The 27,290-nt window shown below is 39.8% G+C and overlaps 1 protein-coding gene across 7 annotated transcripts in view; it reads right to left on the reverse strand.

Annotated features, from left to right (window-relative positions):
• TRIM33 (tripartite motif containing 33) overlaps positions 1-27,290 on the reverse strand; it is a 146,908-nt gene that overhangs the window by 67,390 nt on the left and 52,228 nt on the right. For all 7 annotated transcript variants that reach the window (XM_060413171.1, XM_060413169.1, XM_042252920.1 and 4 more), the window contains exons 2-4: positions 14,568-14,686; positions 14,021-14,165; positions 13,725-13,857 (exon numbers count right to left, since the gene is read on the reverse strand). In XM_060413171.1, the coding sequence (XP_060269154.1) occupies positions 13,725-13,857; positions 14,021-14,165; positions 14,568-14,686 (397 nt within the window). The remainder of the gene's footprint in view (positions 1-13,724; positions 13,858-14,020; positions 14,166-14,567; positions 14,687-27,290) is intronic.

Here is a 27,290-nt window from a genome sequence, read left to right on the forward strand (position 1 = left end):
CTTTACTTTGTTCACAGAAATATACCATACCAAGCACTCAGTAAGCATACACCTACTTGTTGAATTATTAAGTGATTGTAAACACTGTCCAATATTGAGCCAAGGAGTGTAATATTTTCTTGAACATTTTTTCTTTTGGAATTGATAAATATCCTTTGCTCTCATCTGCTTAACTCTCAATGTACTGATCCCAAACATTTCTAATGTTCCATCAGATATGTCAAACACTTGTCAATAATATTTTTTAAGATCATGGCACCTGGTCCCATCACTTCATGGGAAATAGATGGGGAAACAGTAGAAACAGTGTCAGACTTTATTTTGGGGGGCTCCAAAATCAGTGCAGATGGTGACTGCAGCCATGAAATTAAAAGACGCTCACTCCTTGGAAGGAAAGTTATGACCAACCTAGATAGCATATTCAAAAGCAGAGACATTACTTTGCCAACAAAGGTCCGTCTAGTCAAGGCTATGGTTTTTCCAGTGGTCATGTATGGATGTGAGAGTTGGACTGTAAAGAAAGCTGAGTGCCAAAGAACCGATGCTTTTGAACTGTGGTGTTGCAGAAGACTCGAGAGTCCCTTGGACTGCAAGGAGATCCAACCAGTCCGTTCTAAAGGAGATCAGTCCTGGGTATTCTTTGGAAGGACTGGTGCTGAAGCTGAAACTCCAATACTTTGGTCACCTCATGCGAAGAGCTGACTCATTGGAAAAGACTCTGATGCCGTTGAGGGATTGGGGGCAGGAGGAGAAGGGGACGACAGAGGATGGATGGCTGGATGGCATCGCTGACTCGATGGACATGAGTTTAGGTAAACTCCAGGAGTTGGTGATGGACAGGGAGGCCTAGCGTGCTGCAATTCATGGGCTTGCAAAGAGTTGGAGACGACTGAGTGACTGAACTGAACTGAAAAGACCTAAGATAACAAATTCAATAGAAGTAGTTCAATTTTTTTTCTTGAGGCATCCTTCATGGGCTCCTTAGCCCTCAAGCTTCAGTATAAACTAGCTAGTATACACCTGTCATTCTAGGCATTACCATTCACTTTCTTGATTTACTAATATTTTTGTGGATCACATTCTCTAACAGCTCTAGAAAGTGGTGTATAGGAGGCAGTTTCTGAATCCTTGCATGCTGCAAAATGTCTACATCTTACTCTCACATCGATTAACAGTTTGGATATAGAATTCTAGGTTGCAAATCTTTCCCTGTCAATCTCCCAACTGTTGCAGTTAGTTTCAGCATCTTCTACCTCCTAGTATTGCTACTTTTAAAGATCCTATTTAGATTCCCATTTCTCTGTAGGTTACCTACTCGATTCTTTGGCAACTCTGCTTATCTCCATTCTAACCCATCAAGTATCATCCCTTTATGATGATATATAACTGACAGAAATCCTTTACTGTTAGTGCAATGGCATTAAATGGGTCATTTCAGACTGGCAATTCTAGGTTTATAGGAGAATTTCTTATACTACTTGGTAATTTCTTTTTCTATAATTCATACTGGTAAGCAAAAGACTTCTTATACTTTTTAGATCTTTTAAAAATCTTTCTGTTTTGTTTTCTAGGAGGCTAAATAGAATTTATCGAACCCATCGATTGGATTTCCCTGGTGATCCAGTGGTGAAGAATCCATCTGCCACTGCAGGAGACCCAGATCAGATCCTGTGTGGAAAGATCCCACATGCCATGGGCAACTAAACCAGTACGTCACAACTACTGAGCTCACTGCCACAACTGCTGAAGGGAGCATGCCTACAGCCCACACTCCACAAGGCAAGCCACGGCAGCAAGAAGTTTGTGCACCACAAGGAAAGTACCCTCCACTCACCACAACTAGAGAAAGCCCAGATGCAGCAATGAAGACTCAGCACAGCCATAAATAAATGATTTTTAAAAAAGAAAAGACCAATTGAGTTTTTTACCTATCATACTTCCAAGAGTTCTTTTGTATTTTACTCACTTGTTGGGGGGTGGGGGTGGGGGCCTGTGTCACTAGCATGTTGTAAGATCTCAGTTCCTCCCCCAGGGATGGAACTTGCACCCCCCTACAGCAGAAAGTGGTAGAAATCAAAGTGCAGAGTCTTAACTCCCAGACTGCCAGTAAAGGCCTTTAAACTGCTTCTTTTGTAGAGGCTCTGTCATTAATCTGTAACCAACAGCTTGTCACTAACTCAGAATGCCATAATTTTTACTTTACTTCTCCTTTGGTTCCTATGTTACGTCCTTTCATGCTCTTTCATGTGGATGGCTGCATCAATCAGAGACATGTGCAGCTGTCGTGACTAACAGTGGCTCATAAGACAAGAACAAACGCGGGCAGCTGATGCTGTTAACAACATCAAAGCTAGAACCTCTGAGATGCTCTTGCCTTTACCCTCATGAACATATAATAATGTCAGAGTTCCAAGAATCATCCAAATTCAAGGAAGGGAAAAGGAGGAAGATGGGTGACACCAGCAACTTCTGTCCCTTTTATCAAGAAGGTAAATACTTTCTGAAAATCATGCTCTAAACAGACTTCTGCTTGTATTTTAGGAGAATAAACTGTAGATGAGAACTATCTTAATGCCAGAAATGTTGAGAAAGGGAATACTTAGCTTTTCTAGTCCCTATATTTGAAGCCAGATGAGAGATAAACGTTGAGAATTCTTAACTATCTCAAAATGCATGGCTTATGACACTGGCTCTCATCAGAAGTCAGATGACCCTTCCACTGATTCACATCCATTTATATTTAAATATACTTTAAAACTGCTTATAATCATCTGTGAGAGACAGTAGAATCTATGAACTGATGGGCTTCACTATAAGGCAATCTTTTTAATCAGAAATGAACACCAAATAGCAACATTAGAAGGCCTCTTCTAAATATCTACTTCCTCCAGAGAGTGAAAAAACCTCTAATTACAGCAAGCAAAGTGAGAAAGACGTTTTTTGTTGCTTTTATTGTTGTTCAGCTGCTGAGCTGAATCGAGTCCTACTCTTTGCCACCCCATAAACCATACATAGTACATCAGGCTCCTCTGTCCTCCACTATCTCTTGGAGTTTGCTCAAATTCACGTCACTGAGTTGGTGATGCTATTTAACCATCTCATCCTCTGTTGTCCTCTTCTCCTCCTGCCTTCAATCTTTCCCAGCATCAGGGTCTTTTCCAATGAGTCAGCTCTTTGCAACAGGTGGCCAAAGAACTGGCGCTTCAGCAATAGTCCTTCCAGTGAATATTCATCATTGAATTCATTTAGGATTGACTGGTTTGACCTCCTTGTAGTCCAAGGACTCTCAAGAGTCTTCTCTAGCACCACAGTTCAAAAGCATTAACTCTTCGGCACTCAGCCTTCCTTATGGTCCAACTCTTACATCCATAGATGACTACTGGAAAAACCAAAGCTTTGACTATGTGGACCTTTGTCAGCAAAGTGATGTCTCTGCTTTTTAATATGCTATCTAGGTTTGTCACCACTTTTCTTCCAAGGAGCAAGTGTCTTTGAATTTCATGGCTGGAGTCACTGTCCACAGTGATTTTGGAGCCCAAGAAAATAAAATTTGTCACTGCTTCACTTTTTCCCCTTCTATTTGCCATGAAGTAATGGAACTGGATGCTATGATCTTAGTTTTTTTTTGAATGTTGAGGTTTAAGCCAGCTTTTTCACTCTCCTCTTTCACCCTCATCAAGAGGCTCAATAGTTCCGCTTCACTTTCTGCCATTTAAAGTGGTATCATCTGCACATCTGAGATTGTTGATATTTCTCCCATCAATCTTGATTCCAGCTTGTGATACGGTCAAGCATTTGAAATGATGTACTCTGCATGTAAGTTAAACAAGCAAGGTAACAACGTATAGCCTTGTTGTACTCCTTTCCCAATTTTGAACCCGTCGCTGTTCCATGTTCACTTTCTTAGTCTACTGTTGTTGTTCAATTGCTAAGTTGCATCTGACTCTTTTGTGATCCCATGGACTACAGCCTGTCAGCCTCCTCTGTCCATGAGATTTCCCAGGCAAGAATACTGGAGGGGGTTGCCATTTCTTTCTCCAGGGAATTTTCCCAACCCAGGGATTGAACCCGGGTCTCCTGCTTTGCAGGCAAATTCTTTACCATTGAGCCACCTGGGAAGCACAGTGAAGAATAGTGAAATGTAAAAGTTCACTACTGGCAATCTGGAATCAAGTTGGGTACATGAATGTCCCACTGTTTAATATGCAGATTTACACTTTAATTTCCTCAATTATAGCCAAGTACCTCATCCAGACCCTCCATCTACACCTATTATCCCCCAAGTCAAGAGCCTCTGATTTTACTTATCCAGAGAATAAGCCTAACTTTTGTGATACCTATCACCTCCAGATCCTGAGCCACCATAGACTTCTGGGAAATAGATCAAGTGGCTTCCTTTATACCTCATTTGCATGATCCTGGATTGTAGTTCACTCAACTCACTAGGTCAACGATCAGATCCAAAAATATTCAATCCATTTCCCTTGTTTTGAAAAACTAACTGAAATGTTCAATGGTGTCTCATTTCATTCTTGTCCTTTATACAGGTCTATACTTTTTTTTTTTTTTAATGAATTAGAATCTTTTTTTCTTGTTTTAAACTTTTGGCTGTCCAGAATCTTTGTGGCTGCACTTGGGTTTTCTCTGGTTGCAATGCTCAGGCTTCTCTTGTTGCAGACCACAGGATGTACAGTGCAATGGCTCCGTATTTATGGCACATGGGCCCAGTTGCTCTGGCATGTGGAATCTTCCCAGATCAGGGATCAAACCAGTGTTTCCTGCATTGCAAGGTGAATTCTTAAACAGTGAACCACCAGGGAAACCCTAGACATTTTTCATACTTATTTACTGTGAACAGAATTACTAGAGAGAGGAGAAATAACCCCATGGTTTAGCTAGAAACTATGCAGTACTTTGAGATAAAAAAATTTCATAAAATTCTATAGATGCAGGGTTTCCCTAGTGGCTCAGTGATTAAAAAAAAAATCCACCTGCCAATGCAGGAGACATGGGTTCAATCCCTTATCCAGGAAGATCCTGCATGCCGCAGAACAACTAAGCCCATGAGCCACAGCTATTGAGCCTGTGCTGTCTGGGAATCGCAACTACTGACACCTTCGCATCTTTCTCTGAAACGAGGAGCCACCACAGTGAGAAACCCGAGCCCTGTACCTACAGAGCAGTCTCCATTTGCCACAGCTAGAGAAAAGCCACTGCAGCCACAAAGACTCAGCACAATCAAAAACAAATACATATAAATAGTAATTTTTAAAAATTCTATAGATGCTTTCCTTTTTTGAAAACAATGAGACTGTTAAGAAAACCAAAAATCTCAATAAAGTGTTTTTAGGAAAAATAAGGAATTCCATGCTGGTCTGGTGGTTAGAACTTTGTGCTTTCACTGCCGAGGGCCCAGGTTCAATATCTGGTTAGGGAACTCTGAAAAGCCTGGCAGCATGACCATAAACAAAATATAACAACGGTCAGACTGCTACTGAGCCCTTACTGTGTTAAGCACTTCATGGGTACAATTCTCAATTCAAACCTCACACCCACGTTAGGGTGGTACTACTAAATTTTCTCTATTTGAAAGATACACACTCGTGCACATACATACCAGAGTTCACCATCTGTATCACTATACTATGTAGCAATCACCTTTAAAAGAATGGGCAGGTGAGAGGGGACTAAAAAATATAAATATAGAATATGTAAGTCAGTGTGGTAAAGCATCCTCCTGTCAATGTAGGAGATGTAAGTGACATGGGTTCAATCCCTGAGTCGGGAAGGTTCTGTGGAGGAGAAAATGGCAACCCACTCCAGTGTTCTTACTTGGAGAATTCCATGGACAGAGGCGCCTAGTAGGCTACAGTCCGTAAGGCCAGAAACAATCGGACATGACTGAGTACACATATAACTTAGTAATGCTTCTGGAATGAGGCTAAAGTTTGATCAAGAAAAAAATTCACATCTTTCTTATAAAATCAAGATTCATCATAAGAGCCTACAAAAAGTATAACAAAATCAAGCTAAGGAAAGAATAAAAACAAAATAGAACTATAAGAATTAGAATATTTCTTTAAAAATATAATAAACTATTTAAAAAATTAGACTGCTAAAATGACCAATGACTCAAATCTATGGCTATGCTAATAAACAATAAGGAAATAAACTTAGCTGTTCAACATTATAAATAAGAAAGAGATAGAAACACAGATTTCCGTAAAATCTTTTATGGTCTATTTCTAAGGAAATACATTTTTTAAATCTCTACTAGATGGTGGGATTTTCTCCCATCCAAGTACTAACCGGGCCCGACCCTGCTTAGCTTCCGAGATCAGACGAGATCGGGCGCGTTCAGGGTGGTATGGCCGTAGACAATGGTGGGATTTTCTAAGAAAATATGTACCGTCACAATTACATCAATGAATCAAGAAGAGATGGGAAACCCAATTTGATTAATAAGCATGTGAGAAACTGAGCCCCTTGAACTAGCCCTAAAAGGCCTTAAGTCCAGACATGGAAACAGAGTAGATAAGCTGGAATGAAAGGAAGTCAAGATACCAAAGTGAACTGGCTTTAAGAAATAGTTCCTGAAACAGACTCTGTATGATTTCAATACCTTTAGACCATGGAATTTCTGCACCATGCTTTACATCCCTGGATATGTTTCAGTGTCTCCTGGTTTATAGTCTATGGGAACTTGAATAGAATTTGTATCCTGCTGCTGTGTGAAAATTGTATAATTTGTAATTATGTTGAATTGGTTCATGGTGCTTTTCAGGTCTTCTACTTTCCTGGCTATTCTAATTTTTGAGAGTTTGATATTAAAACTCCAACTAAAAATCTTAATTTATCTACTTGAAAAAATAACTATATATAGTGGAACTATATGTAACTTTTTACATATAGTTTCTCCCTTGCGGCTCAGATGGTAAAGAGCCTGCCTGCAATGTGGGAGACCCGTGGTCGATCCCTGGGTCAGGAAGATCCCCTGGAAGAGGAAATAGCAATCCACTCCAGTATTCCTGCCTGGAAAATCCCATGGACGGAGGAGACTGGCAGGCTACAGTCCATAGGGTCTCAAAGAGTCGGACACGACTGAACGACTTCACTTTCACATGTAACTTTGTTCTGTATTTTCCAAGTCTTTTGCAAATGTGTTATCATATACTGTCATAACTTAAAAAAATAAAAAGAAACAACAATAAAAGAAATAGTTCTATTGACAGTGTTCTGTACGTTAAGAAAAGCAAACCGTTAAGAGTATAAATAGGAGATAACAGATTGTAAGAATTGAACTTTGCCCAAAGAGACGTCTGGCCTTTGCCCTCAGCAGCTGGAAGGGCATCTCTCTAAGCCCTTGAAATGTACTGCCTGACAAAAGTACCTTTGTTTCAACTTGGGGCCTTAAGGCCACATGCTAATGATATGATTTATTGTAGGGTCTTCAGCTCAATCTCAGGAAGGGCTGAAGACAGGTCAATTACATGGACAGTAAACTCCATCTGTATCCACATGACAGAATTCCAGTAAAAATCCTGGACGCCAAGGCTCATGCAAGCCTCCTCGGATGGCAATATTCCCTTCATGCTGTCACACATCATTGCTAGGAGTTAATTACATTAAGAATTTCACTGAGAAAAGACAACTGGAAATCCCACATTTAGAACTCTCCTAGACTCTGCCCCCTGCCTTTTCCTTGGATGATTTTAATCTATATCCTTTTCACTGTAATAAATGTTAGCTGTAAATATACAGCTTTCAGTGAGTTGTAACAAATTAGTACATCTGAGGGTAGTCTTGGGAAATTCTGAACTTGGAACTGGTGCCAGAGTGAGTATGAATAAGATAAATTTTATTTAAAAGTGTGAATGGTTTGGGGGATATCACCCCAAATTCTACAGCTGGTATCAGAAGTAAGAGAGGATCTGTGAATTGTCCTCTAACTTCATAGTTAACATCAAAAGTGGGATTCACTAGAATGACACTGACTCACTGAAACTTGTGGTAGGGAAGGAGCAGGAAAAGATGACAAGGGTTATGAACCTTTGATTCTTGGATGACTATCTACTCAATGATAGTATGGAATTGCAGCTGTGGTTATTAGAGGTAAAAGTTACCAAAAGAACTTAGAAACTAGATCCAACTCCCTAGGAGTTGACTCACTGGATAAACAAGGAAATGCAAACTAATAAGAAACAAGGTAATTAAACAATTTCTTGGATATTGTCATCTGTACTAGCTAAAATGAAGAGTGTGTTGGGACAGATCCTGACACTGGGCAAAGCTTAGATTTCAGCCAGGCTGAGCTACAGCCACTAGCCTAAGGGCCATTCCAAATGGAAAAATTACACTGGGAAAACAGGCAGCACCTCTACGACTCCCAATAACAATGTAGTCCAGGTTGAGGAAAGACAAAATCAAGAAACTAATGAAACCAGATTGTACAATGCTAAGGAATTATTTCATTTTGTGGACTGACATTGTATGCTTCCTGAAAATACCTTTATGAAAATACTGTGAGAGTGACAACGCTTAGAGGCAATATTGTTGATTTTAAATGCTGCAGAATAGAAGAGCAATGTTTGAGCTGATGTGGGACCCACCACTCACTGCTGAACAACCACAGATGGTTATCCAAAATCTCAATACACAGCAGGTCATTCCTGAGTGGACAGCTAGCTGAGTGGACTGGATAAAAGCCCCTGTAAAGGGGCTTTTTTATACCCTCAGACAGGTGATTGTCCTTCTCCTATAAATACCAACTAGAACTTCTCAGAAGAACTGACTGACATGCTTCTTATTTAAGCCCTGAGAAATCAGCATTATGAAGATCAGGATATTCGTCTACTGAGTACATCTCTTACTAAGGTCAAGGTAAATAAATACAAATTAGTGAAAGTGAAGTGAAGTCGCTCAGTCGTGTCCGACTCTTAGTGAGCCCAAGGACTGTAGCCCACTTGGCTCCTCCATCCATGGGATTTTCCAGGCAAGAGTACTGAGGTGGGGTGCCATTGCCTTCTCTGCCCACACAAGCACTGCTGCTACTGCTGCTAAGCTGCTTCAGTCGTATCCGACTCTGTGCGACCCCACAGACAGCAGCTCATCGGGCTCCCCCGTCCCTGGGATTCTTAAGGCAAGAACACTGGAGTGGGCTGCCATTTCCTTCTCCAATGCATGAAAGTGAAAAGTGAAAGTGAAGTTGCTCAGTCGTGTCTGACTCTTAGCGACCCCATCTGCAGCCTACCAGGCTCCTCCGCCCGTGGGATTTTCCAGGCAAGAGTACTGGAGTGGGGTGCCATTGCCTTCTCCGAAATAATACAGTTAAGAGGGACCCTTATACATGGGTACCCCCATGTAATTTTTCTGCTGCAAAACCTAGCAATAATCTGAGATGCCTCATCAGATTTATTGTCTCCGCTTTATGGGCCTTACAGATGCTGAGAAAACTGGGGTGATTCACAAGAACATAGAAAAAGACAAACAAGAGAGTCAAGGGATTTATCCCAAAAGGATGAAAAATTTTAGATGGCTGTTTGAAAATGGGGAGAGGGGAAGATATGAATAAAGCAAACAATGATGGGGTTGAAACAAAGGTCTTAATGCAGCACTCTAGGGGGTTGGGAGGACCAATGGGAGCTACTGCTGGTCCTCAATGGTAAAAGGCATTAAACAACTCTGTTATATTTACCCTAGTATGAAGAAATGGTAAAAGCTGGAGGGTAAAGATGACAATGAGAACCTGACCTTGTACTCCCTGGAGCAACTATTCCATGGATTAATCAAATTGAGAACTGAAGGAGAGGCCAGGGTCTTCTGGCTCAAAGTCCAGCTGGAAAACACAAGGTAATATGCATTTGTGTGGGTAAAATAGCCTGAGGTTGGATAAAAGACATTTCTGGGACTCCCTGACATGGGAGCCTAATGTGCTATGATTCTAAAACCTGCTGAAGTCATAATGGGGATTAAGGTTAGATTGGGAAGAGAGGGATGGTTGACAGCATTAAAGTCAAAATCTGGGTAAAAGCCAGAATATACGGATATGAACAAACTATGTGAAATAGTTTTATCTCTCCTTTATATGATTACTAGAATGGGTATTACTGATATTGTCTAATATTGTAAAACACAAGACATACATGTTCACCTTAAGGCAAGTCTTGATTAGACATGCTAAATGGGAACAAAACTGTCTTGAAGTCCACAGAAGTTGTCGACTTGAGACAGTACAGGATAACCTAATGAATAAAAAGAATTTATGACTTTAATGACAAGTGAGAAGCTGCTATGCTCTCATTTGTACCAATGAACTCTTTATACAATAACCATGTGTACCCTGTGAAAAAAGCAAATGGTTCATCCAGTTAAGAGTAGACTATTCAAAGCTTGAACTCAATAATGCCACCACAGCATCAGCAGTCCTTGATATGGTTTGAGCAATAAAAAATATATATACAGCAGACTTAATAAGTGGCATTCAGGGACTGAACATGAAAAAAAAATTTTCCCTCTAACTCTGAAGAAAAGCCAAATGCAGCTTTTCATGTGGAAAGACCCTAATTTATGTTTACTATACTAACCACAGGGTTATTTCAGTTCACCAGCTTACTGGTATATTTTGTTTAGAAGAGATTTAGGTATAATGCAGGTCCTGAGTATAATATTATGTTGATCTCATGGTACTATCAGAAACTAAAGATAAAGGTAAGACTGACTTATATGCAACGGGGACACACATGAACAAAAGAGACTGTTACCAAGCACAGCAAAGCTCCAGGGACCTGCCCTAACTGGGAAAGTTCTTAGGAATAACCTAGGCAGGAGCCAGCTTTATCACTCCACAGGTGAGAAAATAAACAAACAGCTTCTGCCACCTACATCCCTAGAACTAAACAAGCAGCGCCAATATTTGGTTGGCGTATTTGATTTCTAAAGAACATATACTCCTCATCTGGGAATCTTACCAATACAACCACCCAAAAGAAAATCATATTGGAATGAGGGCCTGAACTATGTCTGAACAGCAAAAAGCAGTCTTTCTCTTGATGCTTATGGACCCTGTGATCCATAACTAGACATGATTTTGGAAGTGTTAGCAACATATACGCAGATTTAAACTTACGGTAAAGACCTCTGAGGGCCACTCAGCAGAGATCCAGGATTTTGGACCAGAAAGTTTCTGGATGCCATGGTAAAACATATGCTTAAGAGAGAATTACTAGTTTGCCACTGAGCACTGAGGTTGACACCGTGACTGAAGGGTACAACATAACCATGAAACCTGAAATACCCCTTATGTCTTGGGTGACAGGAGAAAACAAATAAGGAAGGCAGAGTCCAGAAGTGTTCCACAAAAACAGAGATGGTTTGTGCAGGAACATGCAACCAAGAGGATGCAAAGAAATACTTATCGTATTTATGAGCAGGTGAAAGTGAAAGTGTCAGTCACTCAGTTGTGTCCACCTCTTTTGAGACCCCATGGAACTGTCGCCTGCCAGGCTCCTCTGTCCATGGGATTCTCCAGGCAGTAATATTGGAGTGGATTGCCATTTCTTTCTCCAGGGGAGCTTCCTGACCCAGGGATCGCACCAGGGTCTCCTGCACTGTAGGCAGATTATTTATTGTCTGAGTCACTATACTCTCTATCCCGCTTAACATGACTTTGGAACTACCAAAGGAACTGCTGAATGCTATGATCATATAGGTGGTACTCTAAAAGCAGCCATTAGCTAACAAAGAGCTGCGTGGTTTATGGATGGTGGTTCCAAAGTGTACGGAAAGCAATCTGTTTAGAAGGGTACCACTTTAACTGAAGAATGTAATAATGAATCCTATCAATGAGCTGGCCTGCATGCTGTTCCCCCTATATATGGTTTTTTACTGAATCCTGAAGTTGGTATGACAAGAGAGGTAGTCTTGAGGACTGTTTCCTAACTTCATGCAGATGATAAGGAAACAGTCTGGTAAGACTCGCTAATGAATGCTATATCCTGAACACTTCTGTGCGGTATCACGGAAGGATGTTTTTAAGTGAGGCACAACATGTCAGCCAAACGGTACTGGCAGCAGTGCAGACAGAGCAAATTTGACGAGGTAAGCCTCAAAGCAAGGACACTGGCTGAAAATGCGCTGCGACAGGAGCCGAGGCTTTCAAGTCCAATGCCACTGGTTCTGCCACAGTTTACCCAGGAAATCTGAAGTGCGAAAGAACTAAAGAGAAGGTAGGAACATTCAAGAGGTAAGTAGGACTTGGATACAAGTAGTAAAGGAAAGTGGTGACGGAAAAGGAAGGATGAATTATGGTTAAACTTTGAGGTGTGGATGAAGCTATTCTTTCACAGGAAAAACAACGTTGTGTTCCTATTATTTTTGCTTTACACCATTAATTTAAAAAGCCACAAGAAGTCTAAAAGCTCAAAAACCTGACAGCAGCTGTGAGAAAGTAATTTAATGTCTTACTGAGATTTATTACAAGACAAGGATAAGATCTGGACCCAAAGTGAAGGCATCTACAAAATTAGTCACCTCCAATAAAACAATAGCCAATTTGTAGGTAAGATGAAACATTTTGTAACAAAGGATCTGTAACAAAGTTTGAAGTAGTATTTCTACCCAAATGGGCTGTAGAACAGAGAAAGGTGTCTTGAAAAAGAAAACAGAACATTACCTTTATAAGATCAAGTTTGAAAGATTCCACATACTGTATTTTATGTTCTGAATATCACATGGGAGAAAATGACCAAATGAGCTGAAACAGATCTGGAGGCGAACTGACTATGTTCAAGTCCTAGCACTACCACTTATGGGGACATGCTGTATACATTATTAAAGCTTTCTGTGAGTAGACTTGCTCACTTTGAAACAGCTGAGATATCAGTACCAACACTTCATGGGCAGTTGGTATGAATTAAACAAACATGTGGCATTCAGAAAAGTGCCCAGCACAAACTATGGATGCAATACCTGTTAGCGAATAGGATTCATGTAGCCTCTCTTTAAAGAGAACTTTAAAAATTCTAATGGCTCTAACAAACTAAAAGCTCTAAAACATCCTAGAGTTAAACATTTAAGTGTGGTTAATTGAACTTAACAACTAACTAGAAATTTCAGTACTTTCCAGAACAGTTCTGATGTGACAGGCTGGTGATAAGTGAACATTATTGCATTCTGAGGGTAAAAGAGGGTTGAAATACAAAGCTATATTTTAATGAATTAGTAACTATGCTACTTAGATGTTTATAAATCCCGTTTTTCTACAAACTAAATCTGACATGAAATCAGTATATTTCCATGCTTTGATGCTAAAATGGCTATCAGTGATATGCATGAAAATATTACCTTTTAACATGACAGCCCAAAGCCCATAACCCTGTGATAAATACCACAGAACACTTGGGAAAAAAAAAGTGAGTTTGAACCAGAGGGACTGTATATAAAGAAATAATATAACTCTATTACTGCAACCCAAATCCATGTACTAATTAATACATTTTCAATAAATGTCCATAAGACAATTAGATCTCCCAACATTGCAGGCAGACGCTTTAACCTCTGAGCGACCGCTGTTATTATAGATATGAATATAGAAACCATTAAATATTTTACCAAGAAATGTATCTTGCTCTAAGACATAAAACATATAAAAAATATCTGTTTTAGGAAAAATAATTTCATAAGCACTTTTAATAATATTTCTTGATAAGCAATAACGACTTCTGTACCTATGTTCCTTGTGTTCCAATAGCTGACAGTCTCTACATGTCAGTCTATCACACGTTTCACAGAAAAGCTTCAACTGTTCTTGTTTGTGAACAGGGCAGAAAACAGGGCGCTGACCAGATGCTCCAACAGACTCTGCAGTAAAATAAAACATATATTGTAAAACTAAACAAAGTCTTTGGCTAACTTTATAAATTCTTACCGTTATTGGTATCAAAAGCTTGTAAAGTTAAGTACAAATGCTACAGGGGCAAAAGACAGAGATCAATAGTAATCATTAAAACAGCTTCTCTCTTACCTGAGACGTCTTCTTTCTTCCTGATCAAGTGATCTTTCGTGAATTTTACTCTTTGATGTGCTTCAATGCACGTCTTACACAGCCATTCTCCACACTCAACACAAAAGCCAACTGCACTTGCATTGTCTTCACAACTAGTACATACCTAGAGGAGGAAAGAAATGCTAACCTACATTAAATTTACAAAATATGGATCCACAAAATAAACAAGTAAAACCCTTCTACCTTACTCTCAAATATACCAATTCACTGTACCTAGAATAAAATCATCCTGCTATCCATTTCTCTTCAACAAAATCCTTCCCTTCCAGATCAAACATTCAGGTGGGAAAAATCTAAGTCTCAGAACACAAAATTGACACAAGCTTTGAATTTTTAAGTGATTAGCCAGGTCTGAGGGTGTAGAATAAAGATACTCTTCACTTTCAAACTGAAAGATGAAACTAGGGCATAACTACCCAAAATTATGTAACAATTTAAGCATGTTTTCTTACAACTTACGTTCTGATATGAAGAAAGTAATATAAAGAAAAATTGAGAAGCATACCTGTTCTGATTTCTCATCAGAACTGCTAGGAGTTTCAGATGTATCTTTCACAAAATAATTATCCACGAGGTCTATCTGTCTGCATTCTTGGCGGCATACTGGGCACCGTATTACACCAACTACAACAAAAAACAATAACATTAAGAAATATTTTCAGGAAAAAATAAGGAAATTATACACGATGCCTATACGGGAACTAATCATTCATATGTCATAGATAAGAAGAAAGAAATAAGCGTTAAGAGCTGAGTAAAATGTTATTTCACTGAGTTATTTCATAGGGGGAAAATAACATCCATTTGGGAAGATAAAATAAGCATTAATATGCAAATAAAAAAACTTAAAGCTGCTTCTTCATTAAAATATGTGGTTGATAATAATGGCACCCAAAGATAACCAGATCCTAACCATTGGAAAACTGTATACCTCTATGAGGCAAAGGAGATTTTGCAAGTGTGATAAAATTAAAGCTCCTGCGATGGTAACACTGTCCTGGATTATCTGATAGGCCCTAAAATGTCATCAGTTCAGTTCAATCATTCAGTCATGTCTGACTCTTTGCAACCCTTTGGACCAAAGCAGGACAGGCCTCCCTGTCCATCACCAACTCCTGGCGTTTACCCAACTCACGTCCATTGAGTTGGTGATGTCATCCAACCATCTCAACCTCTGTTGCCCCTTCTCCTCCTGCCTTCAGTCTTTCCCAACATCATGGTCTTCTCCAGTGAGTCAGCTCTTCGCATCAGGTGGCCAAAGTATTGGAGTTTCAGCTTCAACATCAGTCCTTCCAATGAAGATTCAAAATTGATCTCCTTTAAGATGGACTGTACAGTAATGCTGAAGAAGCTGAAGTTGAATGGTTCTATGAAGACCTACAAGACCTTTTGGAACTAACACCCAAAAAATATGTCCTTTTCATTATAGGGGACTGGAATGCCAAAGTAGGAAGTCAAGAAACACTTGAAGTAACAGGCAAATTTGGCCTTGGAATGCAGAATGAAGCAGGGCTAAAGCTAACAGAGTTTTGCCAAGAGAACACACTGGTCATAGCAAACACCCTCTTCGAACAACACAAGAGAAGACTCTATACATGGACGTCACCAAATGGTCAACACCAAAATCAGATCGATTATATTCTTTGCAGCCAAAGATGACGAAGCTCTACTGTCAGCAAAAACAAGACGGGGAGCTGACTGTGGCTCAGATCATGAACTTGATATTGCCAAATTCAGACTTAAATTGAACAAAGTAGGGAAAACCACTAGACCATTAAGGTATGACCTAAATCAAATCCTTTATGATTATACAGTGGAAGTGAGAAATAGATTTAAGGGACTAGATCTGATAGATAGAGTACCTGATGAACTATGGACAGAGGTTCCTGCATTGTACAGGGAGACAGGGATCAAGACCATCCCCATGGAAAAGAAATGCAAAAAAGCAAGATGGCTCTCTGGGGAGGCCTTACAAATAGCTGTGAAAAGAAAAGAAGTGAAAAACAAAGAAAAGGAAAGATATAAGCATCTGAATGCAGAGTTCCAAAGACTAGCAAGGAGAGGTGAGAAAGCCTTCCTCAGCTATCAATGCAAAGAAATAGAGGAAAAGAACAGAATGGGAAAGACTAGAGATGTCTTCAAGAAAATTGGAGATAACAAGGGAATATTTCATGCAAAGATGCTCAATAAAGAACAGAAATGGAATGGACCTAACAGAAGCAGAAGATATTAAGAAGAGGTGGCAAAAATACACAGAAGAACTATACAAAAAAGACCTTCACGACCACGACAATCACAATGGTGTGATCACTCACCAGGAGCCATACATCCTGGAATGAGAAGTCAAGTGGGCCTTACAAAGTATCACTATGAACAAAGCATACTGGAGGTGAAGGAATTCCAGTTGAGCTGTTTCAAATCTGAAAAGAAGATGACACTGTGAAAGTGCTGCACTCAATATGCCAGTAAATTTGGAAAATTCAGCAGTGGCCACAGGACTGGAAAAGGTCAGTTTTCATTCCAATCCCAAAGAAAGGCAATGCCAAAGAATGCTCAAACCACCGCACAATTGCACTCATCTCACATGCTAGTAAAGTAATGCTCAAAATTCTCCAAACCAGGCTTCAGCAATACGTGAACCATGAACTTACTGATATAGAAAAACCACAGGAACCAGAGATCAATTGCCAACATCTACTGAATCATCAAAAATAGAAGAGGGTTCCAGAAAAACATCTATTTCTTGCTTTATTGACTATGCCAAAGCCTTTGACTGTGTGGATCACAATAAACTGTAGAAAATTCTGAAAGAGATGGGAATACAGACCACCTGACCTGCCTCTTGAGAACCTATATGCAGGTCAGGAAGAACAGTTAGAACTGGACATGGAACAACAGACTGGTTCCAAATAGGATAAGGAGTATGTCAAGGCTGTATATTGTCACCCTGCTTATAACTTCTATGCAGAGTACATCATGAGAAACGCTGGGCTGGAAGAAGCACAAGCTGGAATCAAGATTGCAGGGAGAAATATCAATAACCTCAGATATGCAGATGACATCACCTTTATGGCAGAAAGTGAAGAGGAGCTAAAAAGCCTCTTGATGAAAGTAAAAGAGGAGAGTGAAAAAGTTGCCTTAATGCTCAACATTCAGAAAATGAAGATCATGGCATCTGGTCCCATCACTTCATGGGAACTAGATGGGGAAACAGTGATAACAGTGTCAGACGTTATTTTGGAGGGCTCCAAATTCAGTGCAGATGGTGACTGCAGCCATGAAATTAAAAGACTCTTACTCCTTGGAAGGAAAGTTATGACCAACCTAGATAGCATATTGAAAAACAGAGATATTACTTTGCCAACAAAGATCCGACTAGTCAAGGCTATGGTTTTTCCAGTGGCCATGTATGGATGTGAGAGTTGGACTGTGAAGAAGGCTGAGCATCGAAGAACTGATGCTTTTGAACGGTGGTGTTGGAGAAGACTCTTGTGAGTCCCTTGGACTGCAAGGAGATCCAACCAGTCCATCCTAAAGGAGATCAATCCTGGGTGTTCGTTGGAAGGACTAAAGCTGAAACTCCAATACTTTGGCCACCTCATGCGAAGAGTTGACTCATTGGAAAAGACCTTGATGCTGGGAGGGACTGGGGGCAGAAGAAGGGGATGTCAGAGGATGAGATGGCCGGATGGCATCACCAACTAGATGGACATGAGTTTAGGTGAACTCCAGGAGTTGGTGATGTACAAGGAGGCCTGGAGTGCCGTAATTCATGGGGTTGAAAAGAGTTGGACACGAATGAGTGATTGAACCGAACTGAACTCAAAATGGACTGCTTGGCTCTCCTTGCAGTCTAAGAGACTCTCAAGAGTCTTCTCCAACACCACATTTCAAAAGCATCATTTCTTTGACAATCAGCTTTCTTTATAGTCCAACTCTCAGATCCATACTGGACTGCTGGAAAAACCATAGCCTTGACTAGACAGAATTTTGCTGGCAAAGTAATGCCTGTCCTTTTTAATATGCTTATCTAGGTTGGTCATAACTTTCCCTCCAAGGAGTAAGCGTCCTTTAATTTCATGGCTGCAGTCACCATCTCCAGTGATTCCTGAGCTCCAAAATATAAAGTCAGCCACTGTTTCCACTCTTTCCCCATCTGCCATGACGTGATGGGACCGGATGCCATGATCTTCATTTTCTGAATGTTTAGCTTTAAGGCAACTTTTTCACTCTCCTCTTTCACTTTCATCAAGGGGCTCTTTAGTTCCTCTTCACTTTCTCCCACAAGGGTGGTATCATCTGCATATCTGAGGTTATTGATATTCCTCCCGGCCATCTTGATTCCAGCTGGTGCTTCATCCAGCCCAGCGTTTCTCATGATGTACTCTGCATATAATTTAAATAAGCAGGGTGACAATATACAGCCTTGGCATACTCCTTTTCCTATTTCGAACCAGTCTGTTGTTCCATGTCCAGTTCTAACTGTTGCTTCTTGACCTGCATACAGATTTCTCAAAAGGCAGGTCAGGTGGCCTGGTATTCCCATCTCTTTCAGGATTTTCTACAGTTTATTGTGATCCACACAGTCAAAGGCTTTGGCATAGTCAATACAGCAGAAATAGATGTTTTTCTGGAACTCTCATCCTTTTTCGATGATACAGTGGATGTTGGCAATTTGATCTCTGGTTCCTCTGTGTTTTCTAAAACCAGCTTGAACATCTGGAAGTTCAGAGTTCATGTATTTTTGAAGCCTGTTTGAAGAAATTTGAGCAATACTTTGTGGGCATTGAGATGAGTGCAATTGTGTGGTGGTTTGAGCAATTTTTGGCATTGCCTTTCTTTGGGACTGGAATGAAAACTGATCTTTTCCAGTCTTGTGGCCACTGCTGAGTTTTCCAAATTTGCTGGCATATGGACTGTAGCACTTTCACAGCATCATCTTTTAGGATTTGAGATAGCTCAACTGGAATTCCTTCACCTCCACTAGCTTTGTTCGTCGTGATGCTTCCTAAGGCCCACTTGACTTCACATTCTAGGGTGTCTGGCTCTAGGTGAGTGATCACACCATCATGATTATCTGGGTCATGAAGATCTTTTTTATACTGTTCTTCTGTGTATTCTTGCCACCTCTTCTTAATATCTTCTGCTTCTGTTAGGTCCATACCGCATCTGTGCTTTATTGAGTCCATCTTTGCATGAAATGGTCCCTTGTTGTCCCTAATATTCTTGAAGAGATCGCTAGTCTTTTCCACTCTATTGTTTTCCTCTATTTCTTTGCATTGATCACTGAAAAAGGCTTTCTTATCTCTCCTTGCTATTCTTGGGAACTCTGCATTCAAATGGGTATAGCTTTCCTTTCCTCCTTTGCTTTTCGCTTTTTTTCTTTTCACAGTTATTTGTAAGAACTCCTCAGACAGCCATTTTGCTTTTTTGTATTTCTTTTTCTTGGGGATGGTCTTGATCCCTATCTCCTGTACAATGTCTCGAACCTCCGTCTACAGTTCATCAGGCTCTCTATCAAATTTAATCCCTTGAATATATTTGTCACTTCCACTGTAAAATCATAAGGGATTTGATTTAGGTCATACCTCAATGGTGTAGTGGTTTTCCCTACTTTCTTCAATTTCAGTCTGAATTTGGCAATAAGTAGCTCATGATCTGAGCCACAGTCAGCTCCTGGTCTCGTTTTTGCTGACTGTATAGAGCTTCTTCATCTTTGGCTGTAAAGAATATAATCAATCTGATTTTGGTGTTGGCCATCTGGTGATGTCCATGTGTAGAGTCTTGTCTTGTGTTGTTGGAAGAGGGTGTTTGCTATGACCAATGCATTCTCTTGGCAAAACTCTATTAACCTTTGCCCTGCTTCATTCTGTACCCCAAGGCCAAATTTGCCTGTTACTTCAGGTGTCTCTTGACTTTCTACTTTTGCATTCCAGTCCTCTATAATGGAAAGGACATCTTTCTTGGCTGTTAGTTCTAAAAGGTCTTATAATCACAGCTGGTCTAACAAGAGGCAGGCAGGGAAGATTAGACTACAAAAAGAGGATAAGGCAGCTGATAATAAAAGCAGAGATTAATGTGCTTTGGAGATACAGACACAAGCCAAGAAATATAGGGGGGCTACTATAAGCTGAAAAAAGGAAATGGATTCTCTCCTCAGAGCCTCCAGAAGGATCAAGACATGCCGACACTTTGCCTCTGGTCCAGTAAAACTGACTGCAAACTTTAGCCTTTAAGAACAGTTAAGAGAATAAAATGTATGTTGTTCTAAACACAAGTTTATGGCAATTCTGTTATAGCAGAAATAGAAATACACAATCTTCATCTTATAAATTCTGAGTTGATTAAGAGCAACCTGAATTCATCCTAATGTATAATGTGGGGAGAAAGATATTCTGAGACTTAACATGCCAGTGTTCTAGCATCTATCAGAAGAAACAAACCTGCCAAGGTAAAATGGAAGTTACAGTTAGTTACAGAAAACAGCAGCACAGTCAACACAACAGAGTGACTACTATACGTCAACCATAAAATTGAAAACCATAGACATAATCCTTACTTTTAAGAAAGGACTGAAGACTAGTATTTTACAGTTTATACCATGTACAATAGTAGGAAGCACCATACAAAGACAAGGATATAAATAGTCCAAAGAGTGGTCCATATAAGAGATACAGCTCAGTGGTAGTGAGGGTTAGGTGGTAGGAAGAAGGAACTAGACACTCTACTAACCACTGTGTTTGGCCATGTTTGCATGTTTGTGTGGGGACTCAAATGTGTGTATGTAATCCACTGCCTATTCTTTGAAATTCCTAAGATTAAAATAAGGGAAGAAATCCTGTATGTTGCAACAATAACTTTTTTTTTAATTTTAGGAAATTAAAAAGTCTTTGAGCTCTCCATCTTGATTTATGCTTGAGTTATGTGCCACAGCTGCTTTGAAATCTTTGATTATCAGTAGTTTTCCTAATTTGTTTAAGAAATAATCCACTTTCATCTGCTTTTTAAGCTCAGTTCAGTTCATTCGCTCAGTCGCGTCTGACTCTTTGCGACCCCATGAATCACAGCACGATTCACCCCATGAATCACCCCATGATTCACAGGCCTCCCTCTCCATCACCAACTCCCAGGGTTCACTCAAACTCATGTCTATCGAATCGGTGATGCCATCTAGCCATCTCATCCTCTGTCATCCCCTTCTCCTCCTGCCCCCAATCCCTCCCAGCATCAGGGTCTTTTCCAATGAGTCAACTCTTCACATGAGGTGGCCTAAGTACTGGAGTTTCAGCTTTAGCATCAGTCCTTCCAATGAACACCCAGGACTGATCTCCTTTAGGATGGACTGGTTGGATCTCCTTGTAGTCCAAGGGACTCACAAGAGTCTTCTCCAACACCACAGTTCAAAAGCAACAATTCTTCGGCACTCAGCTTTCTTCACAGTCCAACTCTCACATCCACACATGACCACAGGAAAAACCACAGCCTTGACCAGACAGATCTTTGTTGGCAAAGTAATGTCTCTGCTTTTCAATATGCTATCTAGGTTGGTCATAACTTTCCTTCCAAGGAGTAAGAGTCTTTTAATTTCATGGCTGCAGTCACCATCTGCAGTGATTTTGGAGCCCCCCAAAATAAAGTCTGACACTGTTTCCACTGTTTGCCCATCTATCTGGCATGAAGTGATGGGACCAGATGCCATGATTTTAGTTTTCTGAATGTTGAGCTTTAAGCCAACTTTTTCGCTCTCCTCTTTCACTTTCATCAAGACACTTTTTAGTTCCTCTTCACTTTCAAGAGGGTTGCATGAATCCTTCTAGTCTTCTAATTCAAGAGCATCTCTTTGACCCAAGGGTGCATTCAGCTAAACCAGGCAAGTGCTTAACTGCATGGAAAGCACTTTGAAGACAAAAAAAGAAATGTTCTTTCTTTTTTTTGTAGCCTTCCTAATACCCTAGAGAAGGAAATGGCAACCTCTTCTTGCCTGGAGAATCCCATGGATAGAGGAGCCTGGTAGGCTACAGTCCACTGGGTCGCAAAGAGTCGGACACGACTGAGCGACTTCACTTTCACTTTCTGCCATAAGGGTGGTATCATCTGCATATCTGAGGTTATTGATATTTCTCCTGGCAATCTTGATTCCAGCTTGTGCTTCTTCCAGCCCAGCTTTTCTCATGATGTACTCTGCAGAGAAGTTAAGTAAGCAGGGTGACAATATACAGCCTTGATGTACTCCTTTTCCTATTTGGAACCAGTCTGTTGTTCCATGTCCAGTTCTAACTGTTGCTTCCTGACCTGCATAAAGGTTCCTCAAGAGGCAGGTCAGGTGGTCTGGTATTCCCATCTCTTTCAGAATTGTCCACAGTTTATTGTGATCCACACAGTCAAAGGCTTTGGCATAGTCAGTAAAGCAGAAATAGACGTTTTTCTGGAACTTTCTTGCTTTTTTGATGATCCAGCTTATTTTGGCAATTTGATCTCTGGTTCCCCTGCTTTTTCTAAAACTAGCTTGAATATCTGGAAGTTCACGGTTCACATATTGCTGAAGCCTGGCTTGAAGAATTTTGAGCATTACTTTACTAGCATGTGAGATGAGTGCAATTGTGAGGTAGTTTGAGCATTCTTTGGCATTGCCTTTCTTTGGGATTGGAATGAAAACTGACCTTTTCCAGTCCTGGGGCCACTGCTGAGTTTTCCAAATTTGCTGCATATTGAGTGCAGCACTTTCACAGCATCATCTTTCAGGATTTGAAATAGCTCAACTGGAATTTCATCCCTTCTACTAGCTTTGTTCGTAGTGATGCTTCCTAAGGCCCACTTGACTTCACATTCCAGGATGTCTGGCTCTAGGTCAGTGATCACACCATCGTGATTATCTTGGTCGTGAAGGCCTTTTTTGTATAGTTCTTCTGTGTATTCTTGCCACCTCTTCTTAATATCTTAATAGCTTTTAAAGTTCCTGAATCTAAATTCATAAGACAGAGGTCTTTGATAGCACAGTTTTTTAAATGCTGCAGGTTTGCAGCCATTACCAGTTCAAAGAAGTCTGAATTAGGAAAATATTTTCCCTTGTTAAATTAGTTCCTATTTCTGTAGAAATTTCATTTTTAAATCTGTGATAGATGCACTATCATAACGCAAGTATATAGTTGGGTTTTTTTTCTATCAACTACTCATTGTCATTCAACAGTAAAGACATTAAAGATACAGCAAGCTTATAAAGTACTATTTTCTAAAAGAAATAGGAGACATCTTCATCTTTATTATTGTACTTTTGGTTATGCAAACACTTTGATAACAGAAATGTTTATGTCCCCCATAAACCTGGTTAGAAATCAATTTTGATTTTGTTAAGTTAAGCAGACTACAGGCAGACACAGTACTGCATACAAGTGGTCCAAAGTAAGATAAAGCCTACAGTAAGAATGCTAGATCTTAAAAAAGAAACTAGGGGTGGGGAAGGAGGTGGGTGATGGTTTCAGGATGGGGGGCACTTGTGCACCTGTGGCTGATTCATGTCAATGTATGCCAAAAACCATCACAATATTGTAAAGTAATTATCCTCCAATTAAAATAATTTAAAAAAAAACTTGTTTATGAATTAAATGTTTTGTGCCTTGGTCAAACATTAACATGATGTCACAAATTCCCTGGCAGTCCAGTGGTTCAGAGTCCACACTTCCACAGCAGTGCACACAGGTTTGATCCCTGGTGGGAAAACTGAGATCACTTGAGCTGCCCCACGTGGTCAAAAACTTAAAAAACGAAAGTTCTATCATTGAAAAATGATGTCTGTGTAGAATGACAAAAATAACCAGTGTTCAATCATGTTATATTTCCTGACATTCCGCATTATCCCAGGTTGCTGAACGTGTGATTTCCAAGAAATTTGACTTAATATTGTATACATTTACTGCCCTATGTGACACTTTTGTCACTGTTAGAGATTCAGTAATTAAAATGGGAAACAGAAGCTTAGGTTATTTTCCTTCTCAAAACTATGTTCCTTGGAGCCACATTATTACGATGGCTTTCATGCCTGTATGCAAATTGCTAACAAGTCCATTATAAACCACTGAATGTACAAATCTTAGTGCTGGTGCTGAAATCTCTTCAGAATAGTCACCATGATATCAAGGTTTGTTTCAACATTTGTAACCATCAAGTGTCAATCAAAATTGAAGATGAAACACTAATGAATGTTGAGTTCTCAGGCTTTAGGTATACTTCCTCTTTAGATTTTTTGGTTCTCTGTTTTTACCACACTGTTTCATTTAAATCTCCTACATGCTAACTTCATATGTGTGACTAAAATAAAACTGCAGTATATATTTTAAAATGGGTTTAAGACTAGTATTTTTTACAGTTTATACCACGCACAACTTATAAAGACAAGGATATAAACAAAGAGCTGTACATACATGAAGTATAGCTCAGTGGTAGAACATTTGAATGCAAGGAGTTGTACATATACAAATCATAGAAGCTTACATAGTAATTGTAATGGAATGTTATGCTAAAAGGAATATCAGTACTGCAGTCATGTGAATGGGAAGAAAGTGCAATAAGCAGGGGCCATGTGTATATATGTACAGCTGACTCATCCTGCTATAAAGGAGAAACTAACACAACATTGTAAAGCAACTATGCTACAACAGAAGTTAAAGAATGAGTCAAAGTAGGAATATCAGTCTCTCAGCAAACATATATACTTTGCTACACAGAATTTTACAATTATATATATGAAACAAAATATTGTGTTTATACTACAAGATGCATACAGAGATCCCCCTCAACGGAAATGCATAAAACAATTCGTGAAAGCAAAGGAAGAAACAGTATGGTCAGGAGAAAGGGAAAAATGAATATAAATATTTTTATATCAAAGATGGCATGAGTTAAAAGTCATTCAAGAACCATACAGCATAACTACAAAGGAAAAAAGTATAAGTAAGGAGCAAAAATACACGGGCAATGAACTTCTTACAGTGAATAAGGTAAGTCTTCACTGAGAAGGTGACAGTTACACATGATCTTGAAGAATCAACTGCATTCACTAATGTGCAAGAAAGAGTATACTTGGTTGGTCTGGGTTCATTGAACCCTGCACATTTCTAAGGAAAGCCTTTAGTACCAGCCCTTGATGGGCATATGGGAGATGATTTCTGAATTCTTGGAATATTAACTATGCCTGATAAAAGTGCCTCCCCCTAAAAAAAAAAAATAGTTTGTTTGCCTGAGGCCATCAGCATTCAGTTTGACCTCTGGATCTGACTGGAGGTCAAGCAGGTGGTATCAGCTCTGTGGAGGCTCTACACCTGTATCATTCCCCAATAAAAACCACAGACACAGAGGCTCAGGTGAGCTTCCCTGGTTGGTTAACACTCTTTCTGCATACTATCACACACTAACTGGGAGAATAAAGCATCTCCCTGTTTAACTCCACTGAAGGGAGACACTTGGAAGTGTGCGCCTGCTTCCTCCTGGATTTCACACCATGCATCATGAGTATAAGGGTTTTTCTTAACTCTAAGTACTTCTGACAAATCACAAATCTGAGTGTGGTCTTGGGGACCCCATAAAAAACTAGGAAAGAAAGTAACAGCGTGCAAACCAAGAACAGCAGATGCAAAGTTCACAAACAGAAAAAGAACAGGAGCCTATAGAGAGAAAACTATCTGTATGTATTAGTATATATATATATAGTCATATATCTAAAATATTGAGAAAGTTAAGAAATTTGTGACATCTAAAGGAGTCTCTTTCAAAAGACATACTGTTCTGAGAAAGAAACAGTAAATATTATACAAGTATCCATTATATCTGTGCAAAAGAATGATTTGATGCAAATCATACTAGCTTTTGATTTCTGAATTCAATAAGCTCAGATTCTTAAAATTTCTACTTCTACCTAGCAAGCTGACATCACAGTTTATGACTTTTCATCTTTTCAAAAAATGTAGACAGCAAAAGGATGCTGAATCCTGCAGAAGAATCACGGCCCACAGTACACAAGCGCAGGGGGATACATTCGAGGAAGACTTTTGTCATAAAGATTTTCAGAGAAGCTTGAAATTCCGAATTTGAAGCATGAAAGAACTCCCAAAGAGACACAGGAAAGTTTTAAGTTGGCAGACATCAACAAACCCCATTCCTATGCTGACTACTTATTCCTGTCAGACTACCCAGCAAAGTATCTTATCACCAAAACAGAAAGAGCTGAAGTTTCTTTAGAGATCTTTTTGGTATTCTATATTTATAAATAAATTTTTAGATTATATAAACGTTTCTGTTGAAAATGAGAATCTTTTGAGTTTGTAAGTATGCCCCTGTAACTAGTGATCAAATGAGTGTGCTCCTGACTCTATCACTCAGTACCAGTTGCCATGTTGTCTTCAGTATTACACAAAACTGAAACCCAAACTTCAAAGCCAAAGCTAGTGACCAGTTATACACATAATGTTCCTAGAATTGATTTCATTACTTCAAAGCTCAAGTTCTGACAGACTCATTTGTACTCAACTAATTTCCTTTAAATGTTAATTTACTAAAATGTATGATCACTGGGGTGGAGGATGGGAGGAGGTTAAAGGCTAAAATAGACAAGTCTATAAACCAGTTTATCTCCACAGTGTTGTTAAGTGGAATTTAGTTTCAGTAAACTGACTGATGGACTTCCATTCAAGATGGATCATTAAGCAGATGCGAAAAGACCACATGACCCCCAACTCAAATACAGAAATAGCTAACATACAACAAATTAAAGTGTGAACCCCAAAACACCTAACTAAGTCTACACCCAAGAACGCAAAATTCTGAAGTCCCAGAAACAAAGCAGAGCGCTCAAAGCCTAAGTCGTGAGGCAGTGATATAAGTGAGCCACAGAGGTTATCATTACCACTGCTGAGAACAGGAAGTAAGATAAAGGTCAAAAGGTGAAACTGAACTGCCTCAATAAAGCCATGGGGCAATCTCTTAAGCACTCTACAAACAAAATCCCTCACCAGTCCTGGAGTCACCCCCAAGCAATCTCAACACTAAATAGGCTTGATGCACAGATATGTAAACAAAGCATGTACTATTTGCACAGTACACAGACAGGCCAAGTCAAGAAACTAAGAAGCTTACCTGGTATACTAGTAGCTTCCGGGTTGGTGAACTGGTAGAGATTCAGGAAGAGTGACACTCGGGCGAGCATGGACACTCCGTACCTCTTCCCACAAACCTTGCC

This window comes from Ovis aries, chromosome 1 (genome assembly GCF_016772045.2).
Source record: "Ovis aries strain OAR_USU_Benz2616 breed Rambouillet chromosome 1, ARS-UI_Ramb_v3.0, whole genome shotgun sequence".
Taxonomy (NCBI): Eukaryota; Metazoa; Chordata; class Mammalia; order Artiodactyla; family Bovidae; genus Ovis; species Ovis aries.